This window comes from Hipposideros armiger, unplaced genomic scaffold, assembly GCF_001890085.2.
Source record: "Hipposideros armiger isolate ML-2016 unplaced genomic scaffold, ASM189008v1 scaffold_40, whole genome shotgun sequence".
NCBI classification, from domain to species: Eukaryota; Metazoa; Chordata; class Mammalia; order Chiroptera; family Hipposideridae; genus Hipposideros; species Hipposideros armiger.
Genome location: NW_017731390.1, coordinates 1,553,324 through 1,569,832, shown reverse-complemented (window position 1 = coordinate 1,569,832; position 16,509 = coordinate 1,553,324). Strand labels below are relative to the sequence as shown.

The window sequence follows — 16,509 nt, the reverse complement described above, 5'->3', positions numbered from 1 at the left end:
CCGCAGCAGCTCTTCTTCACCCTGCTCCTTCACGAACACCTCCTCTAGCTCTTGGTTGAGCCCTTCCAGGCTCCGGTGCAGGCAGGGGCTGAGTCGTAGGATGGGGGACCCTGAGAGGAAGCTGGGAGGAGATGCCTGAGGAGGCAAATGATGCACTCACTGAAACCCACCAAGCCCCGGACAGTTGTCGGTTCTGCTGGGTCGGGGGTGGGGGTGTAACTGTCATGTCTATACAGCAGAACCAAGTGAGTAAAGAAGGATTTGGGGACAGTTACAGATTGCAACTGGTCCGTTCAGTGGGGGTTCCCCCAGAAGTTAGAGCTTTCAAAGGTCTGGGGTATGCTTTTAAAGGCTGCAAGAGCCTCACTGCCTCAACTGTACAGGGAGTGAGGGTGGAGGATAGCAAAATTCAGAGCAGTAGGAAGACCTTCCAATGTCAGTCAGCAAGTCCAAGTTTGCACTGAAACTTCACCTGGGCACCCATGTGGCCACAGGGCATGCAGTGTGGTAGGGCTCAGAAGCTGCTCAACCTGAGGATCTGCCCATGGGAGGGAGGGGCCATGGAAGACGACAGAGGGGAGCAGGTTCAGGGGAAAACACATACCCTCAGTGCTCCCCGCACAGCGTGGTCCCCTTGGAGTGGGGAGCCCCGCTCCTTCTCTTTCCCACTGCGGCTCAGCTTTGTCCTCTGCAGTTGTTGCTTCAACTTGGTAATCTGGCAGCCCAGAGAGGGGGAGAGGGGAAGCAGGTGAAGCACAGCACAAGTGCACTGAGTCCCTCCTCCCAGATGTGGCTCCTGCCAGAGGCCCATGACAATGCACCAAGGGGAGATGGCAGTTACTCTTCCATCTCAAAATGCCTCAGTGGTGTTCAACACGGTGATGATAGGTTCATCGGGCAAGCTGGGTACCTTACTAACTAGATATCGGATGCACTGAATTACCATGTATTCCACAGATGGACCACTTTCCAAAAAAATTACAACTACACAACGCTGAAACCACTTTTGTCTTTCACAGATTCCAAAGGCATGGGATACTACTCTATTAATAGAAATGGGAAATGATGTTTTTGATTTCACTCCCTGAAGTACATTCACAGCTATCTCGAAGGCCCTGGGACCAGGAAGGATGGAAGGATTTCCCCCCATTTTAAAGCCCTGAAACTGCCCTGAGCAAGGAGCAGGCTCTCCAGAAGGAATATCAGATTTTGTCCCAACTTCCATTTCCTGTGACAACTATGGAGTATCGTCAACAATCCTGCATATTATCCCTGTCACATTTGTAATTCTGGACCTCCTTGCCTCAGCTGGAAAATGTCAGGAGATGCAGAGCTATTTAAATATGGGCCTAAATTAAACAGAATTCAGAGAGTAGATCTGCTGCCCACAGGCGTGCAATTTATGACTACTGCCAGGAAGAAAGTGCTTTTAGATTTGCTATTGGGGATCATTCAACCATGACTCCACATTTAGTGTAAATAACTTGCTTACTCTGATAATTACAAACTTTAAATACTTTGTATTTCCCACTAGCCTTAAACACTTCATCTTTTTTCTCTGCTCTTGCAACCAAGAAGGCAGAATCCACCCCCCCAGTAAAGGGGTTGAGGATGACTCCTGGCGACCTGTCAGGTGCTGCTGCCCCACAGCTGGGCGGGCAGAGCTGGTTGGGAGCCCTGGAATATGGCTTTCTCTACTGAACCTCCATGACTAGAACCCTCTCGAGGAAAAAAGGAGAACCAGGAGAAAGTGCTTGGGAACACGTAACTATCCTTTTCTTCTTTTAAAAATATGGGAGGATGAGTAGTTAAAGCAGTAGATGGTGTTGGGGCCTTCCCAGGAAGTCACCCTCTCCCTATCTTTCTCCAGTCTCTGAAACTGCTTATCTGGATCCAACCTCAAAGTAAAGTGAGAAAATGGTGGCTCCCACCCTGTGCTTGGCTGCCGAGGGGCATCAGCAGTCACCGACCAAGCCCTGCTGGCAGGAGGGTCTGGGTCCCTACGGCCTAGCCACCAGGAGGCTGGGAGGCAGCTGTGAAGGAGCCATCTCAGTAGGAAAAGGCCAGGTCAAGGCAATGAGATTGGACGTGTGAGTCCACTTTGGAGCAGATGTGTCCATGGTGCTGGGGTAGACAAGAGGCAGCTACCCCGGCCAGAAGTCTAAGGTGGCAATTACCTCTTTGCGGTGGTCTGTGCTGCCCCAGGACGCTGAGCGTTTGTGTGTACAGGTGCTGGTCCGCTCACCTTCAAGCTCTTGCCAGGACAGGGGGGTCTGCAGGGAGAGGAACCCAGTGAGGCAGAGCAGCTTCTCAGGCAGGCTCAGGGGAAGCAGACATTCCGTTTCGCGAACAGAGGCAGTGGCTCTTTGAAGGCTTCTCTCTCGTCTGCTCATCAACTTCCTCAACACCAGCAGCCACTTTTATTCTTTCGGCCTTCTCCACCTGCACTGCCTCTTTCCCAATCCACTTCCTCCAGTAAACCTTCCCTGATGAGCCAGTAAGACCAACCTGCTCTCTACTCTCTTATGGCTTTGACACATGCATGATGGCCCCAGCGCATCCAGGTGCTCCCCAACGGTGAGGACAAGTACTGCCCTCCCTATCCCCACCAGCTCCAAAAGAGCACGGGCTCAGGGACCCACTGACATCCTCGATTCTCGCACCCTCTATGTGCCCAGCACAGGCCCAGGATCCTGGGAGCCTAATGAAAAGGAGTTACTAGACAGGACCCCGGTGAGGAATCATTAATTAGTAAAACAGGAGAAACGTCAACGGAGATCCCCCGCGCTCCATCCTTGACGGATGCAGGAGACATCTGTGCAGCACAGTGCTCAGGCTTGTTTCGTGATTCTCCCTGGTACACAGAGTAAGTGTTGGGGACCTGAAGTCCTCCTCAATATGCAGGGGAAGGGACATTTGCAGAAAGGAGAGAGCCAAGAATTCTGAACTCAGCCCTGACTCCTGACCCCTGCTGGCTTTATCACAGCCCCTTCTCCTGGGTTCTGCTCTGTGCCTCGTGAGAACAGGGCTCTCAGTCTGCCAGCCTCCCCCCCCTGCTGCACAGAAGACAGAGTTGGTCCAAGTTGGAGGCAGGGAGAGTTGTAACCCCACTTCCGGAGCCCCCACCCGAGAGAGGAAGCTGTTGGCTCCAAGCACAAGGCAGGAGGACAAGATCCCTCCCCACTACCAACATCCCTACTTCCATTCCAAGGGAGGGGCCCAAGGGGGAACGCTCCAGTGGAACCAGTTCCTCTCTAACTTCTTTACACAAGCTGCCAAAACCATGAGGGCCTGGGAACTGTCTCCTCCAACCGATCTGCTGACCTCCCCCGAGAGGTTGCTGCAAACAGAAAAGAGGAGGAAAAGAGAAAAAACCAACAACTCAACACCCAGCAGCTGCTAAGAAGAGCTCGGCCGGGGTAGTCTGCGCGGGACTGTGGGAGCAGGCCGCCCTGTGTGACAGGTGCAGGGGAGAGGGGCCGCGGGGGAGCTGCGGCTCCCTGGCTCTTCCTTCTCCCAGCTGCCCACCCACCAGGACCTCGGCTGGGCCGTGTGACACAGCCAGGACGAGACAACTGCCCCACTTCCCTTCCCTGCTAGCACCACAAGGAGACTGTCAGAGACCCACTGCCCCACAGTGCCATGAGGAAAAGGGCAGGCAGCACATCCTGCAAGCCCCATACCCCAAAGCCCTTGAGGTGACGCCGGCTCTGAGCGTCTCTGGAAACCAAGCAGCTGTGTACTCCCAAATGCCCACATTTCTCTAAACCAGGGTTGGCAGACAGAGCCTCAGAAACACTGCTGCATAGACTGAAAAGTGAGGAGGCGGTCCACCTCTCTCAGAGCGCCCCCTCAGCCCAGCGGAGAGACGAACGCTACTCCCTCCCAGGGCTCCCCACCCCAGCTCTGCTAATCAAAGAACGGAGTCCCACGCTAGCCTGTTGTCCCGGGAAGGGTGGCAGAGGCTACAGAGGAGAGATGACAAAAGCTAAGGTGATGGGCCCATTTCTCCTCATCTAGGAAGATACCGTACTCACAGGTGGGTGGTAAGAGATAGGAATAAACAGCCACATGCAGGCTGCCACCGGTTCTACTAACATCTCTGGCAAACACCTCAACGAACTGCCTTCTTTCTTCTGAGATATGTGAGGGGGTGGAAGGAGAAATGTAGGCTAGCGCTGGAGTTTAGAAAGGATGTGAGACTTCATGGCAGCTAGAATCTTCTTCTCTCTCTATCCATGTTGCCCCACTGCTCTCTGCTCTGCAACACCTTCCAGCACCTACTGCCTGTCCTGTGTAAACTGCGCTACCAAGGCCATCGCTTAGCTGCCACACCCGCACCCTGGCCTTAGATATCGCCATCTTCCCCTCCACCCCAGGGGCTCTCCTCTCCATACCGGCTCTCTGTCCTACTCATCTCCTTGTTCTTACCTTGCCCCTCAGCCCTAACCCTGGTCTCCCCATCGAAGTACCGACGCTCCCCAGCCTTCCCATCAGGGAGCCCTTCCTAACCTGTCCACCCCATGTTGACTGTTACTTTGCTCTGTGTCCTCTGTTCAGACGGGTTCAGGGTATACACCATTCATGCATTCAACAAAGAGTAACTGAATGCAAACTGTATCAGGTACTGTTCCAGGTGCTGGGGACATAGCAACGCATGAAAGAACAAAAAAATCTCATCCCCTTTTGAGTTTACGTTCTAGTTGGGGATACCGTTTTAAACAATGATAAATATTCAAGAGAAAAATACAGCAAAGAAAGGGGTTGGGAGTGTGTGTGTGTGTGTGTGTGTGTGTGTGTGTGTGTGTACACGTGCACGCACACGCACAGGCAGGGGAGCAGGTTTAAATGATTTTAAATGTCTGGGGAGTCCTCAATGGAAAGGTAACAACTGAAGACAACCATGAAGGACATGGGGGAGTAAGCCACATGGACATCTGGGGTAAGAGTGATCGAGACAGAGGGAATAGCAAGTGCCAAGGCCCTGACGCAGGAGTGAGCCTGGAGTGTCTGAGAATGAGGAGGCGGCTGGTGCCGCTGGAGCAGGGTGAGTGAGGGGCAGCTTAGTAGGAGATGAAGTTAATAGGTACGCAGGTTGAAAAATGGCCGCCCCCAAACTGTCAGGTCCTAATCCCTGAAGCCTGTAAATGTTACCTTATGTGGTAAATAGTTTTTGTAGATATGATTAAGTTAAGGTGGAAAGATTATCTTGGGTTACCCAGGTGGGCCTTAAATGCCATTACAAGTGTTCTTATGAGAGAGAGACAGCAGATTAGATACACACAGAAGAAAAGGCAACGTGACCATGGAGGCAGAGATCAGAGGGATGTGGCCACAAGCCAAAGAATGCTGGCAACCACCAGGAGCTGGAAGATGCGAGGATGGAACCCCCACAGATACTCTGGAGGAAGGGTGGCCCTGCCAACACCATGATCTGGGCCCAGTGAAAGGGAGTTTGGACTCCTGGCCTCCAGAACTGTGAGAGAATACATTTTTGTTATGTGAAGTCACTAAGTTTGAGGTAATTTGTTACAGCAGCTTTGGAAACCTAATACGGTCATCCTGTGTTTGAAGCTGTTTACATGCTGGCCTTGAGTATTCTTAAGGCGGGCACGTGCACAAGGGTAGGCTGTGGCCCCTCCGACTGAACTGGGGGTACCAAGAGTGGGGACCGTGCCCTGCCCCTTATTTTCAGGCACCTCCACCTCTGGGTCTCACCACAGAGGTCTCGGAGCACAGAAAAGTCACAGCTAAGGAAGGCTACCCTTCAAAGAGCAGACCTTTATGGCACAACAGGGGCCCAGCTACGCTTACGCTGCACGACAGCCTTGTGAGTCGTCGTTCAAGATGATCCTCTGGAAGCAGGGTAGAGCTTGAGCTCAGCAGGCCAAAGTCATGTTTGTCAGAGACTCACGCACTGGAACAGATTCGTCTGAACACCCAGGAGGAGCAGCTGAGGGAGAAGCAGGGCTATTTACTAGCCATCGGAGGCATCGGCCAAGCGTGCAGATGATGCTCGGATTATGCAAAACTGAATGTGGGTTAGACCAAGGAGGGCTTGCCTGGGATTCTGAGATCTCAGAGCAACATGTGGAAGGATAACGGGGCATTGGGGTGGAGGAGAGCTTTCTGAAGAGCAGCCCGACAGAACAAGAAGGCAGGGGACAGATGAGCCACAAACCCTTCCAACTACAACCTGTATCTCTGCCCCCAACCCAGCTAAGTGTCTGCCTGGACTCCGAGGCAGGAAGGGTCCTGGTCGTGTTATCTCCGGTGATGCTGGCAGAGCCCAGCTGGGCCCTGGGAACATAGTCTAGCATACCTGTGCGGAGGCACCGGGCAAGGTGGTGCCTGGCCTGGTACAGAGGGTAACTACATGTTGAAATGAAATCCAGCAGGGAATCAGCCCCCTGGCATGCTGGCCAGACAGAGACAGGAAAGGCTCTGAGGGGGGTCTGCCGGCCAGCGCTGAGCACTCAGGCTGCAGGTGGTCAAGGCCACCATCTCTGGCCCTACAGTGACGATGTCACCCTCACATTTTCCATCATCAACCCGTTTTCAAACATTCTGTGCTGTTGTCACACCATATGCTGAACAACTGGTCCTATTCACCGGTTTGGAAAATAGGCGCTGTGCCCAGGCCCCCACACCCACAAAGGAAGGCCCGTAACGGGCAGGCTGAGCCGTGTGTCATCACTAAACTCGGAGGCACTGGCTTGGGAAAAGGAGGAAGACGTTACACAGGTAGGGAAAGCCGCAGAGAGGGAGGGAAGTCCTCCCAAACAAAGCATGCCGCCTCTGCCCCTGGCCTTCAGGGCACTCCCTGAGGTTTGTCAAGGACTTAAGCCACTTGTTTTTTTCCAAAGGATAAGTCAGGCCTAAAGAAAAACGTCTGTCATAGAGACTTCCCCACCTCACCTGCAGCATGCAGAGGAAGTGGGGCTGGGGATGAGTAGAAGAGGGGGTGGGGGAGGCTGGCAGAGCAGGTACCCAGAGGCCCATCTGTCTGCAGGATGAGAACACCAGTGGGGGAACTTTGCTCAAACATTCATTCCAGCTGTGGTGAGACCACTTCCTCCCTCCAGAAGAGTGCAAGAAGACTCAGATGCTTTGCACAGCAAGAAGGGCGAGGGGTGACCGCAACCAGCATGTGCTGCCATCACCGCCCTGGCACCGGCCCAGCTGCTAGGAGGGGCCAGCGCAAAGCACTTGACAGCCAGCTCCGGTTTACCAGCTGACCTGGGGGAAGGGTGGCCCAGACAGGGGAAAACATTCAGATCAATCTGCAGAATCCTGACAAAGACACAAAGGAGCCTCCTCCAGGTGATGGTCACTCCACACAGAGGCACTCCTCATCCTTCCTGGCTGGCCACTCTGCATCCGGCTCGTGCTGCACCCAGGCTCTTCCTTGTACTCACCACGCGGCCTCTGGGAGACCTGAGCATCCCTCTCCCATTGCTTGTTCTGGCTCAAAACATGCAGCAGTTCCAAAGCCCTCCTTCCCCAGTCACCACATTCATACCCCCTCCTGCCTCCTAGAATAACCGACTTCCCAAATAAGATCCATCCACCTCTCTTCCTCCCCTGTCCCAACTATGTGGGTAACCCAGCTCTCCACGTCACACTGTAAATTGCCTGGGGACTACCTGTGCTGCCCTCTGTGCCTACCCAAGAGCTTCAAACTCAGCTCAGCCCAGGGAGGGAATACTGGGAGTGTTGGCAACCTGCTATATATTCGAGAATGGAGAGCTTTTCAGTCCATCCTCTGCTTTGTGAGGGAGCCTCGAGGACACAGCACACCTAGCTATCTAAACGGCAGGAGTTCTATGCTTGCCGCCCAGATCTGAAACTTGCTTGGAACGGGCAGGACCCTTGCTTGCTCTAGAGGGTTCAGAGAGGGGAGCTGCTCAGCCTAAGCCTTAACAACGGCTGCTGCCCTCACTGCAATGCAGGCCCCTGGGAATTTCAGGGTTGATGTGGTATCCAAACACACACGCTGCCTGCTGGCTCTGGAGTGGGGTGGGTGAGGGACACAGAGGGAAAAAGTAAGGGTGCAGAAGTGAGGGCGTGCCAGATATGGTGGATGTACTACACTGGTATAGCTGAAAGAGAAAGGGTAGAAGGTGGGGTACGAGTGGGAACAGCCCCCCTTGAGCTCAAAGGAATTAGGGTAAGGTTCTGGCATCATTCTGTTTTTAACAACTTAAAAGCTTTCAGGGACTTTGGTAGATCCCGCCTCCCTACCTTCCCTCTACCCTTGCCCACACTTCCTTTGATCTCCCTAATAAAACCTCTCCCTTGTCTCCAGTCCCTTCTGGGTGGTATACCAGCACTCAGAAGAGAAGGAACACCAATGGCTTAGGGGGATGCCAGGAGAGCCGCAGGTCATCATGGTGTAATACCAGTGTGGAAGGAGGTAGTTTGTGCCAGGCCAGGGGGCTCAAGCAGGAATTTGAATGGAGCTCAAAACCTAGAAGCAGAAAATTCCCAGCAGGCCAGGAATGAAAGATGGGCAGAGTACATATTTTGGTTTGGATGCCTAGTTGATCAGAATTCTCCCACCTCCTGACTGCAGCCACAATATTGACAGGTTGCTAAGAGTTCCTCGAGGGCTGGAGCCCATCCCAGGAAAAGAGGAAAGCTGCACAGTTCGGCCTTGCCAGACCCACAGAGGCGCATCGCTGACCTCTGTCTTGTCGTGGCAAGAAGCCCAGACTTGTTATATAAAAGATCTGGCCTACAGCTGGAGCCTGAGCTGCAATACACACAGCCTAGAGCCCATGCCTCTAAATCCGGCCAGGGAATGTCTGAGGCCAAGCCTGCCTCGGGTTGACAAAGAGAACACTACCTGAGGAGTGGGAGCGAGGCTTCCTAGAAGGCTGGCAGCAGGAAATGACAGAGAAAGGCTTCAAGGAAGCCTGCTGCTGTCTGACAGAGAGGGATGCAATCATGAGCTTACACGCTCAAAACAATCTCAAAGCCCGCCTCCTCCAGGAAGCCCTCTTTGACTACATTATTTGGGCCAAATGCTCCTCTCAAAAGAGAAAGGAATGTGTGCTACAGGCCTACGAGGGGGAAACTTAACCTATCCTACCTACCCTTTTCAAAGAGTATGGGGAACAACCCTTACTGTAGTGCCCAGGGCTCCCAGGAAGTAGGCCTACTCTGCTTCCTGGAGTGAGTTTTCCCTTCACATTCTGTTCATAGATCTAAAGAGGGCCATTGACTTTAACTGCCACACATTCTTGCTGGTTCAAGGTGGGGTATTCCCATGAGAATTCCCCTCTGAACTGTGCCAGACATTTGGCCCCATCTCAGCCCTTGGCTGTCTGTTCACTGGCCTTCATGGAACTGGCATCCAGACTCCCAGGCCAAATCTTGCTCTCATTTCCTTACTCTTCACTTCAACATGCCAAGAACAGTACTGGGCATTCAGACTTTCACTAATAACATTTGAAAATGGATCTCGTTTGAAAAATAAATAAAAGACCGAGGTGATGTGCTCAGAAGAGGAAGTAGGGGGAAGTGAGTGCACAAAACTTCCGCATTTGGCCATCACCCCACCTATGAGCAGGCAGGGTGGACACATGCCCCCAGCTCGCAAAGGAAGAGCTGACTTGCCCAGTATCCCCCATTCTGCCTCTGAGCCCATGTTCTTCCCATTCCGCTTCCTCCTTTTCCTGAGAACAACTCATTTGTTCTGAAGTTGAACAAGAATGGGTTTTAATTGCATCAAAAGGGAAATTTGACTCTTAACATCACTGCTAAAAATGTTGAAGTCCTGAATCAGATTTAAAAATATCTTTGTATACAATTTCACATATGAGATGACTTCTTGTTCAGGCTACCACTGTCTTATTCAAAAACTGACAAATGGACTGGATGATCTATGGCGATTCCTTCCAAGTTTATGATTCTTAGTGACAGTTGTGAAGAGGAGGGAACCCGGGCTCCACAGGACTCCAGTGGGTCCACTGAAATCCCGGGCTGGGCTGCTGGCTACGATCAATCTCCCCTCTCTGAGAGCTTTCCATTACTATTGCTCCAGCGAGATTTCTCCTGGCTCGACGCACTTTTTGGCCACCTCTTCCAGTTGTCTGGGGAACGCAAACTCAATTGAATGTTGGCCCCAGTTTAATTTTAGCAAGGTAAATCTCATTTAAAAAAAAAACCTAGAATAAGTTCCAAAATCAACTCTTGCTTAGCCACACATGAATACTCAGGCCAAACTGAAAAACCCAGATTGACTGCTCTCTTCCACCAGTCAGGTGGAATGCAAACACATTTTCATGTAAGTTTACAAAGAAAACCAAGCTGGTAAACATTAGATGATGAGAAGCTACACGGTGGCTCTGTCCGCCCAAAACCCAGGACAAATCATTTCAGGGACTGAGAGTTGGTAAGTCGACCAAAGGCCTCCTCAGCCAGCCCCCTCCCCCCGTCCTTATCCCATTAGGAGAGAGCTTCATTACCTGGGTGGCCTTGTCATTGGTACAGCAGGTGAAGGCCCCATCAGCATCTCGTGGCCACTGGCCCAGAAGGTAGGAGCTGAGGATGGTGTCCAGGGAGAATGTACGTCGGACCTGGGGTGGCTGAGGCCTACACACTGGCTTTTCTGGGGCCACGGAACATGGGACGCTGGCTGGAAGAGAGCACAGCCCGCCCCTTGACATCAGCACGGAGGAAGGAGACATGGTAACCAACCTTCTCTCCTCTAGGAAGCCTCACCTGACTGCCACCTTTTCACGTGGCTCCACCCCCTAAGGAACTTGAAGCTGCCCATTAAAGCAGTCTGCAGAGAGCTCTCCTGACTTAGGGAGATGCCAGGAGAAGCAGCGTTGAAAAGTCACAATGGGTGCTTGTGGTTGGAAGATGAACCGGTTTCATTTCTGGAAAGCACCCCTCAGATTAACCAGCTGGTCATTATAATTGGAAACAAATTATACCATTTTACTTTGGACTGGGGTGGCTTTATATACGTGTCCTCTATCTTTATCCTGTTCTTAATGGACTCTATATACTGTGAACTCTGAGGTCTCCATGCTGAGTTTCCTGAGAGCAGGACTGTTTCACACCACAAAAGAGGGGACCTCTAAGAGGACAAAAACCAAGTTTTCTTCCATCTTTTATCTCCGGCCCTTCGTCCTCCCTCTAGCACTCACTGTAGGGCTCCTGTGCACAAATGCAAACCGACTTACTGAAGGACTCTTCACACTTCCTTCAAGATTGGTTAGCCCCAGGGAACGTGGGTGCCTGAGACAAAGAGGGCAATATAACTACTTTCAACTACCAGGTACTGAGCAATCAGCTTGAATCAGTTTGGAGAAATATCCAAGTCTTTTGGTTCTCTCCTCTGTCTCTTACTTCTGGCTCAATGGGACAAAAAGAAAGCAATTATAAATTGCTTTATTTATATTTTCACCTTGGCTACAGCTTTTTGGGAGAAAGTGAAAGTTGAAACTGTTGATAAATATAGGGGTTCTCAAATTATCTGTCAGTTTCCACCATCTGAATGGACCACATTTTTCATGGCCACATTCTTAACACTCCACTGTCTTAAGATCTGTAAGGATCTTTCCTTTAAACAGAGCAAAATGCTTTCACATCTGTACTAATCCCTTGATAATACATGTGTGCATTAAGCACAGCAAAAGGAACTAGGGATTGTAGGTATAAAGAATCTTGAAGACACTACAGGTTGGCAGTTCCTCAAAAAGTTAAATATAGAATTATCCTACAACCCAGCAATTCCACTTCAAGGTATATATACAAAGAATTGAAACCAGGGTCTCAAAGAGGTATTTGTATACCATATTCATAGCAGCTTTCTCCAAAACAACCAAAAGATGGAAGCAACCCAAGTGTTCATTGACAGATGAAAGGATAAGCAAAATGTCTATATATATGCAATGGACTATTAGTTTCAAAAACAAATGGAATTCTGATACATGCTACAACATGGATGAAAGTTCCATCACAGAAAGTAGAACAGAGGTTACCAGGGGCTTAGGGGGGAGAATGAATGGGGGTGATTGTTTTATGGGCACTGAGTTTCTGCCTGGAACAATGAAAATGTTCTGGAAATGAATAGTGACGATGGCTGCACAACACTGTGAGTTTACTTAATGCCACTGAATTATAAAGAGAAGAGTGGTTAAATGGTAAATTTTATGTTATGTGTGTCTTACCACAATAAAAAAGAGACACTAACAGTACTATCTATGTTCTCCAAACCCATTTAGGTACTGACATAACATTTTGCCATAGTTGTCATCAATATGAAAGGTACTACCTTGTGTTCTGCTCCGTTCTATCCATTTCACATACCCATTTCCAAGTATCAACACTACATATGTGTCATTCTTCACGACTACATGATATTCCACCAGGTTGATACACAGTTGTTTGCTTAGCCATTCCCACACTATTGGACATTTGGGGGTTCCTCCCTTCCCATTGTGTTGATATCATAAACATGATTGCATGGACAACTTTCAATCTGTTTTTATCTAATTCCTGGCATATTTCAAAGTCATCTCTCTCAGCTATCATATAATATGTGTTCACTTAAAACAAATTAAAAATGACTTGTCATTACAAAAGTAGTAAGTGTGAACTGTGGAAAAGTCAAGAATTACAAAAATATAAACAAAAAGAAAAACAAAACCCTTAAATCTCAACACCCAGAGATAATCATTAATAGTCCTCTGAGGTACATGTCAATATAGCCTTGCCTTTTGCTTGTATGTGCTTTAAAATCAAAACTGGGATCATACTGTACAAATCGTTTTGCAATGTTTTCATCCTATATACATAAACACCTGTCCAAATCAATACATTGACCTACAACACATCCTTTTAAATGATCTTAGCATTTCTGTTAAAACTCTTCAAAGAAGGTACTCAAATGCCTCATGTTATGGTCCCACTTACCTTTCCTTCACACCTCACTACTCTTCCAAGTGTCTATGTCTTGGGCAAACTATACTATGCGCCATTTCCCACCCATGTCCTGGGCCTTCCCTCCCCTGAGGTATTGCACATGTGCCCAGGGTTGAAATCTGATCCATCCATCAGGGCCAGCCTAATTGCCTCCACCTCCACCTCTACAGAGCCTCCTGGGTTCCCTGAAAGAAATGCCTCAGGATTTCCCGATTTACCCCACCACTTTGTACACCCTTCTAGTTATCACCCTCCCTCTTGGATTATGAGTATTTATAATACCTAGATAATAAACAACCTGCAGCCGAGGACTCTCTCTAATTTATCTTTGTACCCCTCGCAGAACCTAGAACATAGAGCTGGTGATTGGCAGGTGCTCAAGCATTTGCATAAAATAAAAAAACTGTTACTACAAGGGTAAACCTGCCCTAATTATACCATGGATGCTAAGTTTGCCTGCCTTGCACATCCATGCTCAATCCACTCCCTGGGGAGTTGCTTGTCACTTTTCCTGTCTCTGAGGCTCAGGAAGGTCCAACCTCGTCTCCCCCACCCAGTGCTTTGTTGCCCAGTGAGTTAGTGACAGGCACCCTGAGCTCAAGCACCAAATTTATCTCCTCCACTAGCATTTCAACCACTCACCTTCCCATTCTGCATCTAAGATCAAAAGGCGACAATCAGATATTTCTGGGAGCTTCTGACCCATGTCGGCAGCCGGGTGAGACACCAAAATGCTGTCCCCTGTGTCCCTCCTCCGGAAAAGTATGTTTACAAGATTACATGACAGAGAAACAAAGAGGCAGGTGGGAAGCACATGAGCCAGAGACTGGCATAAAGGCCACACTGCCATGATCCTCACGGCGGAGGAAGAGGCCTGGGGCTCCAGGGCTGAGAAAGAAGCGACGTGGAGAAAGATTTCTTGGCGCTCACCCCCCGCCCCCAGCACCCCAGCCCCTCAGAATTTGCTGCAAAAATCTCCTTTAGATTTTTTTTCTCACTGAGACCCTAAGTGCTCTACTGTGCTTATATATGATAGTCAAGTTCTGCTCCATCCCCACCGAGTTTTTTTATGTGTGTAATTTTTACTCTTCCCATCAGCTCTCAAAGAGGCAAGGGGAAGACTGGTAAGGAAACCAAAGCACAGAGAAGCAGTCTCAGACCCGGCTCAGTTGCCCAGCAGGTCAGCGGCAGTCCTAGATCTAAATCCAAGCCTCCTCCCTCTACGTCAGTTCACTGGGGCTCTTGCATCAGGGATACCCTCTGTGGCTACCAGGATACCTGCCTGGACACCCGGAGGAAGGATTGCCTTTTTAGCTCCTTTTCAGGGACAGGGAGTGAGCCAGGAGATGGTAGGCCTGACCTGGGGGTCTGCAATGACCATTTTTGTTTTTCGGGTTTGTTTGTTATTTTGAAGAAGTCTTTGGAACCTGGAGTAAAGCATTCTACTATCTCCTAGGGACAATTTAAACCATACCCATTTTACATCAGTTCCCATGGGACTTTCATATTCCATCCACTCATAAGCTACAGCAGGAGTCTCATCTCAAGGGTAGCAATCAGTTGTGGTACTTTACTCCCAGTACTCACGTGGTTAGGGAGGACCCAGAATCCCGGAATTTGGTGTGAAAATCCAACTACCCATTTTGGTCAACTCTACGTGCTTTCTGGCCACCTCTGACCAAAGTTATTCACAAAGACTCTGAGGACTTCATGGGTCCTGACTTACTCTTCCATATACCAAAAAACAAAAACAAAGCCCCGTAAATACACATAAAAACAAAGCCCCATAAAAAAAATAAATAAAAAACAAAGGAGGGAGGGAAGGAAGGGAGTAAGAGAGGGGAATGGGGATGGGGGAAAACCAAGCGCCCTAATCCAGAACCTCCTCTCTGCTGGATCTGCAAGGATCTCACCACATGTAAAACTGGAGGGCTTGCCTCAGTTTCTTTTCCTTAAACGGGACAGCTGGCCCTCTGCCCCATTTCTACAATGACCACATCCTAGCACAGGGTGCTGGCACAGCTCCCAGCCAACCACAAGATGACAGAGTTACCTTCAGTCTCAGTGCCCTCAGCAAGGCCCTCTCCCCTCCCGAACCCCCAAATTCTTGGCAGGTCCCAGCCCCTTGGAGACTAAAATGCCATCTTTCCTTCATGCCCAGAAAAAAAAAAAATCTACCGCTAATTTCAAAACCTCACCCCAAATGGTTTGGGGAGCACCTGCTAATTTGGGCACCAAAACTGATTAAGAGATAATTAGGGCACTAAAACTGATTAAGGTGTCACGTTCCCCCCAAACGCAACACAAACCAAAGCCCAAAATCAGACACTGACATGTTTTGTGCCATCATCGAAGGGGCTACAGGCTGGAGCAGCGTGCCCCACCAAATATCTGAGGGCTCAGACGGGAGGGATCTAGTTCTGACTACAGCTCTGCCCTCACTGTGGTGTGAGAGCAGCCAACACCACACAACCTCCCTGGGCCTGCTCTCCCATCTGGCAAGCAGGAGCACAATCCCAGCCTAAGTTACCTCTTGGGGACACTGTAAAGAACAGAAGATGAGATGCAAATACACTTTAAAGTCTCCATTAGCTGGATTATATCAAACCAATGGTCACTTAGTCCCTCCCCCCACCACAGTCCTTTAGGATTGAAGATGGGGTTGAGGGAGCCTAGAAAGAGGAGACTACCCAGAAAAGACAGTCAGAGTTCTAATTTCTCACCACTATCCCCTGGGACGGTGCACATCTGCAGTGTCAAAAAGCCCTTTCCTTTACTCTGGACCCAGCGTGGACGCCACCTTGAATAAATGGTGCAGGGGGCAATAAAGCAGCTTGTAGATGTGGGCCTCAGCCTCTGCGGGGCAGCACTCAAGTTGTTCTGCCCGCCGAGACCTACCTCAGTTGGCGAAGTCCCCTAAGAAACCTCACAGGGGAGTGTGGTTGAAACAGGGGCTCACTGGCTTATCCCTCGTGGATGTACCAGAAAGATCTGGGTAGCAGGATCTGCTCTGCAACTGTGTGATCCTGGTTAGAGGAGGAGACGTGCTGAAAAGTCACAACGGCGGATTGTGGTTGGAAGGTGAACTGGTTTCATTTCTGGAAAGTACCCCTCTCAGATTTGGGCAAGAGGGAGAGGGAAATAAAAGACAATCAGCTACCCTATCTGAGAAGAGACGCCCATATCATGACAGGCCATGACAAAGCAGCAGGCTGTCGGGGCACTGGCTGGGTGGCTGTAGGAGGGTGGAGTGTCCTGTTTACAGCGCTGTGGGGTATTATCGGCCCATCGCATGCAGCAGCCTCCACGGCCCAACCACCTGGTGAAGCACCCTGGCACGGGGCCAGGCCATTTCACCATGCAGCTGAGCAGTGGCGGATGCTTTGGTTCTTGGGCAACGGCAAATGGAAAAAACAAAACAGCACACACCGGAGATAAGAAGCCTTAGGTGATATCTTCCAGAGCCACTTGGCCCTGTCTCCCAACTGCTGCATTTGTATGGCGTTAGAGAGAGGGCTCTGAATAGAGAGGGCCAGCGGTCAAGGGTCAGTGCCGTGGGGCATAGTC

At 50.2% G+C, this 16,509-nt stretch overlaps 1 protein-coding gene across 1 annotated transcript in view; it reads right to left on the bottom strand.

Moving 5' to 3' along the window:
- Positions 1-13,663, bottom strand: part of FAM117A (family with sequence similarity 117 member A) — a 26,694-nt gene extending 13,031 nt beyond the window's left edge. Inside the window, exons 1-5 of the mRNA XM_019638510.1 lie at positions 13,585-13,663; positions 10,473-10,642; positions 2,178-2,273; positions 605-715; positions 40-135 (exon numbers count right to left, since the gene is read on the bottom strand). Coding sequence (XP_019494055.1) covers positions 40-135; positions 605-715; positions 2,178-2,273; positions 10,473-10,642; positions 13,585-13,648 — 537 coding nt within the window. The 5' untranslated portion in view covers positions 13,649-13,663. The remainder of the gene's footprint in view (positions 1-39; positions 136-604; positions 716-2,177; positions 2,274-10,472; positions 10,643-13,584) is intronic.
- Between the last annotated feature and the right edge of the window lie 2,846 nt (positions 13,664-16,509).